The 12,293-nt window shown below is 47.3% G+C and overlaps 1 protein-coding gene across 3 annotated transcripts in view; it reads left to right on the top strand.

Annotated features, from left to right (window-relative positions):
* lepr (leptin receptor) overlaps window positions 1–12,293 on the top strand; it is a 36,452-nt gene that overhangs the window by 13,936 nt on the left and 10,223 nt on the right. For all 3 annotated transcript variants that reach the window (XM_072699716.1, XM_072699714.1, XM_072699715.1), the window contains 10 exons: window positions 259–498; window positions 1,059–1,179; window positions 1,601–1,770; window positions 3,131–3,276; window positions 5,023–5,167; window positions 7,596–7,883; window positions 7,973–8,072; window positions 8,879–9,081; window positions 10,158–10,303; window positions 10,686–10,839. In XM_072699716.1, coding sequence (XP_072555817.1) covers window positions 259–498; window positions 1,059–1,179; window positions 1,601–1,770; window positions 3,131–3,276; window positions 5,023–5,167; window positions 7,596–7,883; window positions 7,973–8,072; window positions 8,879–9,081; window positions 10,158–10,303; window positions 10,686–10,839 — 1,713 coding nt within the window. The remainder of the gene's footprint in view (window positions 1–258; window positions 499–1,058; window positions 1,180–1,600; window positions 1,771–3,130; window positions 3,277–5,022; window positions 5,168–7,595; window positions 7,884–7,972; window positions 8,073–8,878; window positions 9,082–10,157; window positions 10,304–10,685; window positions 10,840–12,293) is intronic.

Here is a 12,293-nt window from a genome sequence, read left to right as displayed (position 1 = left end):
GTTCCTTTTCATCTGTAATCTCTCTGGGCTGAGGAAACACATGGAGATGGGAATAAGGGCCTTCCTGGATGATGCTCCAACAGAACAGAACCACTGCTGCTTTCAGGGCCAGTCATCCTAAGGTGACATAGGCAGCTGCCTAGGGCGCCATCTTCTGAGGGGGCACTGACTTGGCAAACCCTGATACTGACCCCCCTTGACAAGCCTCACCAGTCACATGATTATTAACCATTAGTGACTGTTGTTTTCGGGCTACAGGTGTTGGAGCCAGAATCTCTGCCTCGTCCAATCAGATGCAGGGCTCCACGTGGGAGGCCGGTCTCTGGTGTGACCTCCCCACGGCCCGTACAGAAGATGGGCCGGATGGGGACTGTGTTTCTGGCCAGAGAGGGAACTACAGCATAAAAACACAACACAACACAACAAATGTCACAAGGTGTCATGTGACCAGCTACAGTCGTCTACCACTGTTTACTAATGACACCCACGATGCCAGAGGTACTCGTTTAATACTCATTGAATACTCATTCATTAAACACCCGTTTATTTTACTCTGAAGGATTCAGCTATTGTCTGCTTTAACAGGTTAATTAAACTTTAATGAGCCGCCTCAATAAAAATGCTAAGCAGCTAAATAGCATTAAAGTAAAATATTTAACACAAATAAATAGCCACTTAGCAAAAGCTCCAGAGTGACTTTTACATATTAACACTGGCTGATTTCGACTTTGTTTTACATCTTTGATGTAGGTGTGCATTCATTAGGTAGCAGGATGGTAGTAAACATGTCAATGGATTGTAATTACCTGCCCACATTGGTTTAATTAGGTTAATTATAGCTGGGCTGGCTTGGCTAGCATTAGCCAAAAAAGACACATTAGTGTAAAAGCCCCATTTGTTATTTTTGCCCTTTGCAGATCTGCCGTCAGCCTTCTAAAACCTTCAAATTGGGGATCGCCACGCCAGCTCACTAACGAGCCCCATTACCTTGAACTCGGTTAATTCGGTTTCACCGTCAACATCGCCGGGGCCAACGTGTTAATTGAATCTCTTTGCAGCCACCCGCTTGAACATCCTGTGCTGGATAGACGAGACAGCGGCAAATCTAATTTGTAACCTGGAGTGGCCCTCGAACCTGCGCGGAGCCGGGGTTCTGTCCGTGAGCTCGCAGGATTCTCCGTGAGTACTTTAAGTTTAAGTAGGGTCTCCTAATACGTATCGCTGGGCTCTGTGCGTGATATAAGTACTTAGGATCCGTAGCGAACTTGCGATGTCGTTTAGCCTGCCATCCAAAGCCTTTGTCCGTCACACGCCATAACTTTTATTATTTACAATGACTGATGAGTTTAAGCTTTAATTGGGGTATAATTAACCAGGAGAGTGGGTAAAAGGTAACAGTAAATTTTGGCATGGTCCTAAACTGATTTGCTGTTAACTTTTGGCAACCATGACCATCAGGAGTTAATCTTGGATCAGATGATGACTTCTCAGCTTGCCAAACATTCCTTGTGAAGTTTACATAGCTCTTGGTGGTACCGTTTCAGTCCCTGACAGTCTCCTTCTGTCTGGTGTCCATTTTCTCTCCCCCCCCCCCCCCCAGATCAGGGCTGGGTGCGGTGTGTGAAGCCAGCAGGAGTGAGGGATCTGACTCTGTTACGTGCGTGTCGGCGTTGCACGCTCTCGATGGTGAGGTCACCCTGACGGTCAGCGTCTCCAGCTGCACAGGTTCTGCGTGGTCGCCGGCCATGCGCTTCGTCCCGCGAGCTTTGCGTAAGTTGTTTGCAGCCGGGGATTGGATCATGTGCTGGGGGCAGTCATGTGACAAGCTCATTCACCGCACACGTGCTTTTATCCTGTTTTTTAATGCTTTTTTTCTGTTATCATTTTTATATGGGTTTATATATCTGCTGCTTGCAGATCCAACCAAGACATGGTGCCTGTTTCTGTCCTTACGCCAAAATCGCAGACTTTGTTTTACAGCAGGGGTGTTGGACTCCAGTCCTGGGGGGCCGGAGCCCTGCACAGTTTTTGTTTTACCCTCATTTAACACACCTGATTCAACTCCTTGTGCTAATTACAGCACAGCTCTTGAGCTGAATCAATTGTGGTGAAGCAGGGAAAGAACTAAGCTAGACTGGGCTCCGGCCCCCCACCCCTGTTTTACAGTCTTCTCCACTGCTTTGTTAAATCCACCCCCCCCATAGCATAACGCCCTCGCATCACCATGTCACATGACTCTCTTCACCCTGGCTGAGCCATACTGTGCTCTCTCACCTCACTCACCCATTACTTTTATCTTAAGGGCATATGAAGTGACTTCTTTGACCCGATGGGAGGGGGGGGACCATGTACAGTACCACTGGAGGCATTAGGAGCTCAGACACGCGTTACTGTTTGCTTTCGGCTCTATAACCATGGCGATATGTCGGAGGCTTCCGGAAACAGGCAGACGTGTGTTTGCCTTCCGCTCCTTCTTAGCCTTTCATGTCCGAGCCGGGGGGCCTCCGCAGAGCCTCTGGACTGTACACATTACCTCCTCCTCCCAGAGCTCCTTCTCCTTAAATCCCATGGTTCTGGCCAGAAGCATCGTAAGCTGCTGAAAAGCCTTGTAAATTTCATAGGGTGAAACTTAATTCTGCTGAATAATGACTTTGATTCTCTGTTTTTATGGGGTCGCTGTAGCCTTCGGCTCGGGGAAAGAGTCAATGAGCTGTAATTAGCATTGCAATAAATACGAAAAGTCATAAAGATATGTTTTGAAATGTTTCTGTAAAGCATCTGCAGATAAACTCGTCAGAATTACTGTATATGTAGTTAGAGATTAGAAAAGAATAGACTAGAAAAAATTTAATATACAACAAAACTCTTTCTTCACCAATGCTATACGTCATAAAAATAGCATTATACATAATATAGATGTATAGTATATTGCAGAATAGTGGACCAAAGTGCAGTAGTGCAATCGTATATCCTTCATAATAGCATTAAACACAATGGTATAGGTTTTTAAAAAATAGCAGCGGTCATTTGTTAGAACTGATACCTAGCGATTGCTGTAATTCTGCTTTGGGGTAGATGCCCCCTCCCCCTGTGACTGGTAACTGATGGAGCCCCGATGTACGGTTTACAGTGACGCTGGTGCCCCCAGAGAACCTGCATCACACCATGACCGCCGAGGGTGAAGTCCGCTTGGGCTGGACGACACAGCGGCCCAAGAGCGGCCAGTTCAGCTGTGACGTCCGCCTCGCCCAGGAGATGTCCGGCCACACTGTGTTGGTAAGGCTGCACTGCCGGTGCACGCTGCGGTTCTGAGAGGCCGGATCACAGCTTTACTGAGACGGGGGGGCGGACAAGCTGGAGTTCTTACTGCCTGTACAGACGACCCATAAACCGTGGTTCTGTTAAATTATACTCTTACATCAAGTCATGGCTGATAGTCACATCTGATTGCGTTTACATCCGAGGTCCATAGTAAATAATCTACACTGATCCAGAGACACCTGAAAGTGGACGTATTAGGACATTAACAGGTGTATCGCTTAGAGTAACCAGTACAGGAGAATGGGCAATGCTGCCAGCCTTCTGTCCATATCGAACTTGTAATGCAGTATACATACAGTAATGTATTTATGATGGACAACTACAATGTTGAGATACGCCCAAATTGACTTGTGTCCAGTGATCCTGGTCCCAAATGTCTACGCAAGGCTGCATTGCATAAATTATAAGTCGGCAGAGTTAAATTGCAAATACGATGTATTTCCATTAATAGATGTTATGATAATAATACAGTGGTACCTCAGTTCTCGAACTCATTAAAACTCAAATTTCTTAAAAGTCGAACCAACCAGTTCGAAAAAAAAATTACCTAGAGCTCGATCTGAATCTCAGAAGTCAAACCGCGAACGCCGACCTAAGATAACTTGTACGCGCGGGGAAATGAGTCACGCGGCACGTCTCTCAGCGGAAACAAAGGGTAACGCTTCAGTCTCAGCCTCACATTCGCTGTGATAGAACCGTGCATGTTTACACAAGCTGAACACATATATTTAGACAGTAAAAATACATTTAGACAATGATAGACAGTAACAGTAATTATTATTATTATATAATAAAATACATTTAAAAATAAAGATTTCTTATTCATTATTTTAATATTATAATAATGAACCATTAATACGTTTAATTATAATAATATTGTTGTGCCGAGCGGGGACGGAACAGAGACAAAGGCGCAGACGTCAGGGTATCGGGGAATACAGGGTTTAATTACAGGTAAGGCAGACAAAACGCAGACGGACAATACAATGACCGGACCGGGGAAACAAACTGAAACGTGGACGAAATACAGAGGACTAATGACAACAACCAGAAACAGCTGATCACACGGGGATTCCACACAGGGTTAACGAGGGGGTGTGGCACACGGAAGGAGCGGAAGATCGGGGCAGGACACATTTGTTTTTTTTTTAACTTTACACATTGTTTGGATACATTTATTTTCTTACTTTACAAATTACTGTTTTGATAAATGTGCTTAGACGTGTTTAGTACAGTATATGCTCTTCTTGTTTTATCCGGTTCATTTTGTGTTTGAATGCTAAAAAAAACATATTTAGGTGTAATTTTTTTGTGGCCGGGAACCAATTAATTGGTTTTCCATTATTTCTTATGGGGAAAATTCGATCACAACTTTTTAGGAATCTATCCAGAGTTCTGAACGGATTAAATTCGAGTTCGAGTGGCGACGGCTCTAAGACCTACATATCTGTTTCCATTGCAGTTTTGCGAATGACTTCTTTTTCGACCCTCCATAAGAACCACCTCAAGCAAACAAAGATACTTTTTATGATATTTTAGTGTTTCTTTGAAATTTGAGTGTCTTCATATTTGAATTTTTCCATCTGTTAAAATGTGCAAAGTCCAGGTCAATGGAAAGGCCGTCGTAGATTCCCGCGAAAACGGGGTCCGCAAACTGGGTGTGCAGAGAGCTCTACTGGTGCAGTGTCTCCCTGCGTGCAGGAGGTGAGGGGCGCCAGCAGACCCGAGGTGGAGTTGAGCGGACTCAGCGCCGGATTTAACTACAGCGTCCAGGTGCGCTGTCGCTCCCCAGAGGAGGCGGGCATCTGGAGCGACTGGAGCCACCCGCTCTACATTAACCTACGCGGTGAGCAGCTCCACCTTCGCTGCTTCTCAGGATGTACTGTGATTCATAGTGGGCAAACAGCCGGACCTTAAATCAGATGCTTGCTGATTCATGTTCTTGGAGCATCTGCTGTTGAACCTTTGAATTTCTTTTTTTTTTTTTTTTATTCAGCCAGAGGACACTCAGGCAGGGGACACCCAGGCAGGGGACACCTAGGCAGGGGACACCTAGGCAGGGGACATTCAGACAGGGGACATTCAGACAGGAGACATTCAGACAGGAGACATTCAGACAGGGGACATTCAGACAGGAGACATCCCGGACCAGTGTTGCTGCATGACTGAATCCCTCTGCTTTCCCCTGTGAAGCTGTGGCGGGGGGGGTATGGGCCTTACTGTAGATGCATTTGGTGCTGGTTTCCAGCCTCATGTTGCTCTGCGTGATTCTGCTTCCACAGCCACATGACTCTGGAGTCTTGCCCTCTAGATCTCTGCCCTCTCCATTTAACTCCACAGGGGTGTCCATCGTGACCTGAGAAGGGTTATTAATATCGGCGCTCGGTACTAAACACGTCAGGAAAACATCCCAGTGTCCTGTACTGCTGATACTGCCCAGTGCGTCTGTGCACCCATCCGTCTGTCCGTCCATCCAATGATCCCTCCATCCATCCATCCACCCATTTCTCCATCCCATTTATCCACTGGCAATTGTCCTGGGCAGCAGATGTCCGGGAGCGTCCTGGACAGAATGCCAGTCCATCACAAAGCACACATTCCCACACAATATATCTTTTTCTTTAAATGGGGTTTCTTAATTGCATGGGGGGGGGACGGGGACGGTACTTAGCACTGTCGCCTCACACATCTGGGACCAGGGTTCATGGCTCCGTGTGTGTGGGGTTTGCATGTTCTCCCTGTGTCAGTGTGGGGTTTGCATGTTCTCCCTGTGTCAGTGTGGGGTTTGCATGTTCTCCCTGTGTCAGTGTGGGGTTTGCATGTTCTCCCTGTGTCAGTGTGGGGTTTGCATGTTCTCCCTGTGTCAGTGTGGGGTTTGCATGTTCTCCCTGTATCAGTGTGGGGTTTCCTACAGGTACTCTAGTTCCCCCCCCCCCATAGCCCGAAAGCATGCTGGGGTTAACTGAAGTTACCCAGTACCCTGTAGGCCCTGCGATGAGACCCTGAATAGGAGAAGCAGTTAGACAATGGACAGGATTTCTTAATTGTTTACCACCGTACTTTAGGGTTACGCTTCGCAAAGAGACAGACTAGGGCAGTATTTAAGGAGACTCCATTCTCATGCCCCTCTGATGGAGCCCTGTGCTGTGGCATTTGAGACGGGATGGTGGAGCTTGCGGTTTATGTTGTGCTGCCCGGTGAGCTATTGCTGATGAGGGCGTGGCTTTCGTGTGACGTCCAAAGTGCACCCCCCCCCCCCTCCCCCCACAGCGTAGATGAGCGGGCGTCGAGTCAGAGCTGAATGTTCATCAGGATGGGGTGGGTGGGTGCACCATAAAGGGAGGGTGATGGGGGGGGGAGGGGCAGGTTAGGGTTCTCTACCTGTGATCACAAGGTCACCAGTTCAAATCCTGTGTGCCAGCCAAGTGCTTTCACCACTAGGCTCCGGAACAAGCCCCTTAGCCCCACTGCTCCACACACTGACCCTGTTTTCCTTAAAATAAAATAACGTATGTCACTTTGGATAAAAGTGTCTGTTAAATAAGTGAAATGGGGTGATAGATCTTTCAGGATTCCATTGCGCAATGAGAGAAGGGGCCTGACATATCACATATCGTCTTATTTATTTCCTGGGGGCCTTTAACATTACGCTGGGGGTGACACTGTAATGAGCAGCCAAACATTCATTGCCCATCCGTCATCTCCTGCAATACCTTCTTTAATTTGGCCACCTGTTATAGCTGTCTCTGTAAATGCCCGACGTGAGGCTTCATCTGTTATAAATCATCCGGGCAGATCCTCTAGGCAGCCCTGGGTCTTTGGGTCTTTTTCTTAAAACAGGCATGGAGGGATGGAGGTGTGGCACCATTCACAGGTTAATTTACTATTTTAGCCTTTGGGTACCGTATATTTGGCACGGAACATTTTAAAATACGTTTAAATACGTAAAATTCCTGGAAATTTAATGCTGTTTTTCTGGCAGGCAATAAATCTCATCGGTTTTGGTGTTTCTCTGATGTCCTCTGTTTCCCTCAGACGGAATACTATCTCAGTGCTCTCTGGAAATCCTTGTTATTGCCAGTTGCCATGGCAACTAATTGAAAATCTGTGGAGCTGCGATAGGAGTTGATATAATATATCTACAAGGCGAGCCATACTTGGGGAAGCGGGAGGGTCCTTTCATGAAGTCCCACTGGACAAGGAGCACCTTCTTTTTCAAAAATATTGTGTTTGTTTGTTTGTTTGTTCATTTGTTTGTTCTTCTTTATCCGCAGAAGTGAGTTACCTCCCGGAGAGATTATTCGCCAGCACCGGTTCCAACGTGACGGTCCGCTGCGTGTTCAATAACCGGAGCCTCCGCGCCGAAGATGTGGCCTGGTGGCTGAACTACCACGAGAAGATTCCGGAAAGCCAGTACAGCGTGGTGAGCGAGCGTGTGAGCAGCGTCACCCTGCTGAACGTGAGACCCCCGCGGCAGCGGGGGTACGACGTGCTGCACTGCTGCCAGCAGAGCGGCGCCAGATCCCGCTGCAGCTACCCTTACGCTCAGATTTACGTCACGGGTGAGCTGTGCATCTCTGACATTCCATCACTCCCCTCTGACTTGTGTTCCCCTGGCTTCTGACCTGTCTCATGTGTGTTTTCGGGACAGACTTCAACATCGCCATCTCCTGCGAGACCAACGGCGACTTGACCTCCATGACTTGTCGATGGAACGCCAGTCAGTGGGCTGAGGTCACGTTCCTTTATAGGCAAGTTTCAAGTTTTTAGGTTTTATTGTCGCGTATGTTTGGAGGAACGCAAGGAAATTCTTATGCTGCGGCAGCAGAGGTAGAGACGGGTGCATTGGGGGATAAGAGGAGAGACCGCAGTGAAATACAGGACAAGACAGTGCAGGATGGACAGCAGTGCAATACAGGACAAGACAGTGCAGGATGGACAGCAGTGCAATACAGGACAAGACAGTGCAGGATGGACAGCAGTGAAATACAGGACAAGACAATGCAGGATGGACAGCAGTGAAATACAGGACAAGACAGTGCAAGATGGACAGCAGTGCAATACAGGACAAGACAGTGCAAGATGGACAGCAGTGCAATACAGGACAAGACAGTGCAGGATGGACAGCAGTGCAATACAGGACAAGACAGTGCAGGATGGACAGCAGTGCAATACAGGACAAGACAGTGCAGGATGGACAGCAGTGCAATACAGGACAAGACAGTGCAGGATGAACAGCAGTGCAATACAGGACAAGACAGTGCAGGATGGACAGCAGTGCAATACAGGACAAGACAGTGCAGGATGGACAGCAGTGCAATACAGGACAAGACAGTGCAGGATGGACAGCAGTGAAATACAGGACAAGACAGTGCAAGATGGACAGCAGTGCAATACAGGACAAGACAGTGCAGGATGGACAGCAGTGAAATACAGGACAAGACAGGCTTTTTTTGTTTGGGTTTTTGTCTGACAGGCTTTGACTCTGAGCTTCTGCTGTCTCTTCAACACCATGCTGTCTTGCAGAATGGTTATTATGTCATTTTTGCATTGGCAGAAAACACAACTTCCCCTGTGACGTGGTGGGACAGGATGTGGGCGTGGCTCCCACAGAGGAGTGTCCCGTCGAGGGGCGGGGCTCCAACAGGTGTACGCTCCAGCCACTTCTGCTAGCTTCCTGTTACAGGATGTGGCTAGAAGTGAGGAAGGAGGAGGGTGTGATCAAGTCGCGTCCCATCTCAGTGACGCCCATGGACTTGGGTGAGTGTGCTGACCGCACCTTTGGCTCCGTCTTCTTTGTCAAATTAAACACACATTTTTTAAGGGTTTTTTTCCCTGGTGACAGAAAGTTTCCCCTCACATTTCCATATGTTAATTTTAGTGTTTGTAACTTTATAATTACAGCTTAGCTTTTTTCTCACCATAACCTAATTGAATGCCACAAGAAATATATGGAAATGGCATCTCATCAATTACTGCATTAATTGCTGTGCTAACAAACTCTATTGTTTGGCCTTATGAAAGGAAAGTTGCTCAGTGTGTTCAGCAATGAAGGCACACTAGGTACAACCCATTTCTGCAAAATATAAACTGCAGCTTGTGTTTTTCTGACTGCAAATCTTGTTATTGTTTATCAAACAATAGTTTTCACTCAGAGATCTGCGGAACATTATGAAAAAATAAAACACAAAACTGGTAATAGCCACAGTTACTTTATTCAGCAGCCACATAATCACAGCAAGGAGGGAGTCATGCTGGGAGAGTCATGTTTCAAGTTTCAAATTTTATTGTCACATGTGTTCAGAGGAAATTCTTATGCCACAGTTGCAGGGTAGGGGACAGGTGCATAGGGCATAGGACGGACAGCAGTGCAATACAGGAGAAGACAGTGCAGCATATACAACAGTGCGATACAGGAGAAGACAGTGCAGCATATACAACAGTGCGATACAGGAGAAGACAGTGCAGCATATACAACAGTGCGATACAGGACAAGACAGTGCAGCATGTACAACAGTGCGATACAGGACAAGACAGTGCAGCATATACAACAGTGCGATACAGGACAAGACAGTGCAGCATGTACAACAGTGCGATACAGGACAAGACAGTGCAGCATGTACAACAGTGCGATACAGGACAAGACAGTGCAGCATGTACAACAGTGCGATACAGGACAAGACTGTGGGGACAGTGGTGATAAAGATGCAAATAGACTACAATGTAGTAAATAAAATATCATTAAAGTGCAGAAGTGGAATCACATGGCTAAACTTATGCCAGCATATTCGTGCTCTGATTGGCTGACCTTCTGAAGGCCTCCTCCCCGCCCCCAGTGAGGCCGCATCCCCCATTCGAGCTGTCTGCCGTCACTGTCCCTGCCGGCTTCCTGAGTGTCGAGTGGAAGCGCCACGAGCTGCCAGTGTACGGCCTCCAGTACGAGGTGCGCTACGCAGCAGAGGGCACCAGCACGCACTGGAAGGTACTGCGTTCTTCTGGGGCCTGTTAGCGGGGGCTTGCATTAGTGCGTGTCCCCAGCTAGGTGTGGGGGGGGGGGGGGGGGGGGGAGCTTATAACAACAAAGTGTAAGTGTGTAAGTAATCGGAAGCCAGCTGCTGGTCACATGACCCATTTTCCCAAGATGGCTGGTGGTCCCTTTCCCCCACTGTAACTTAAATGAAATTTGTTAGAATTATACGCTTCAGTGTAATATTGAACGTCTTTGCAGTGTAAATCGAAATGGGGTGCAAACCGCCAGATTAAGCTATCTCGATGAATGCCACACTATCTGCCACTCCCTGAGCCACTGTGACTAATAGCTTTTCATTTATCTGATATGAAGCCGTTTTGGGTCTTATCTGCAGGTTGCCGGACCTGTATTCAATGAGTCAGCCGCGGTCGCGGTCTCGGACCCGTGCCTGGTTTACACGGTCCAGGTGCGCTGCTGGCGCTCTGGGGGGGCCGGATACTGGAGTGACTGGAGCGACCCCTGCAACAGCACCGTCCAGAGCCTCAGAGGTCCGGTCGCGCCTGAACCCTGACCACAGTGGCCATGACATGCTTTCAGTGACACTTAAGTAACTGGCAGTCCTAGCCCAACCCATTAAGTGGCTTTGGCAGCCGTCTAGGGTGCCATATTCTGAGGGGGCGGTGCCTTAGCAAGCTAATATCACTTTATACCATACAGGGGGTGCCAGTGGTGAGGTTTGTCTGTGTACCACATGGGCTTCCACCAGTACTGGAAACCATATACAGCTGAATTTTATTCAGGCCTTAAAGGTTAAATATATGGCTAAATTTCAATTGCCATCAGAAATTGGTGTCTCTGCAAACTTTTTACATCAGAAAGACCAAACAAATTCAGGTTTTATATCCATATTCCAAGATGTTTCCTGGACATCGACATTAATTTACTCAGCAGATGCTTTTATGCAAAGCGTCATACATTTTTTGAGAAAGCAGGTCATACTGTACAGTCTCTGGAGCAATTGTGGATTAAGGGCCTCGCTCAAGGGCCCAACAGTGAACTGACTTTGTCTACCCTAGTATTTGAACTAACAACCTTCTGATGACAGGAACGGGGGGTTGGGTGGGTTATGAGGTTCATAAGTAGGGCGTCTAATTTGCAGACAGGTCTGACATCTATATTTAGCAGTAGCTCCTTATTACGACTACGAATGACAATATGATGAGCTCGAAAGTCTGGAAATCCATGACTGTTGAAGTTATTCCGTGTCCCAGAGACTCTCAGGGACCTTGCAAAACAAACAGGCGTCGCCTGGAAACGCCGCGATCCGGCGGCTATGCGGCCACCGACCCATTTATGAATAAAATACATAGTGCAGTAGTGTGGTGTGTTCAGTGAAGGAGCAACAAGTCAATATTTACAGAAGAAAATCCCGACCGCTGCTTTAGTCATACGTGGCTGCTGTTGGCCGTCGTACCTGACAAACGATAAACAGGTATCAGGAGTGGCAGACCTGCAACTGCGGCCGCTACAAACATCCAGAAGCATCCAGAAAGTGGTTAAACGCCCCTGCAGTGCTGGTGTCTCTGATCTGGTGCCAATCTACAGCTTGTCAGTCTCTCCCCTCCTCAGCGCGGGTTGATGTACGGCACTGTGCCAAAGCCTCAGGCCGTCAAAGGAATGTTTGAAGCTGTTTACTGGGTAGTCAGTGTACATTTGCTCAGAAAAAAACACACTATTTAACATCACAACATATGCAAATTAACATTAACACAACAGCTAAGAAGAATGTTCTGTTCCCCAAAAAGTTACTGACATCTAGTTGGATGGCTAGATGAACGCTGCTTCAGTTCCCAAACCTCTCCTCAGGGGCACCTCAGCCATTCCATGTACTTGTTAAATTTCACCACGGGCTCACTTAATCAGTTAATTAAATTAGTTTAGATTAATTAGTAAAGGAAAAAGTCAATGTGGTATTGATTAGCCATACAAGGTTGGTAGTCAT

Source organism: Paramormyrops kingsleyae, chromosome 15 (assembly GCF_048594095.1).
Source record: "Paramormyrops kingsleyae isolate MSU_618 chromosome 15, PKINGS_0.4, whole genome shotgun sequence".
Lineage (NCBI taxonomy): Eukaryota > Metazoa > Chordata > Actinopteri > Osteoglossiformes > Mormyridae > Paramormyrops > Paramormyrops kingsleyae.
Note: the sequence above shows the minus strand (reverse complement) of the source record. Positions and strands in the feature narration are given on the sequence as shown.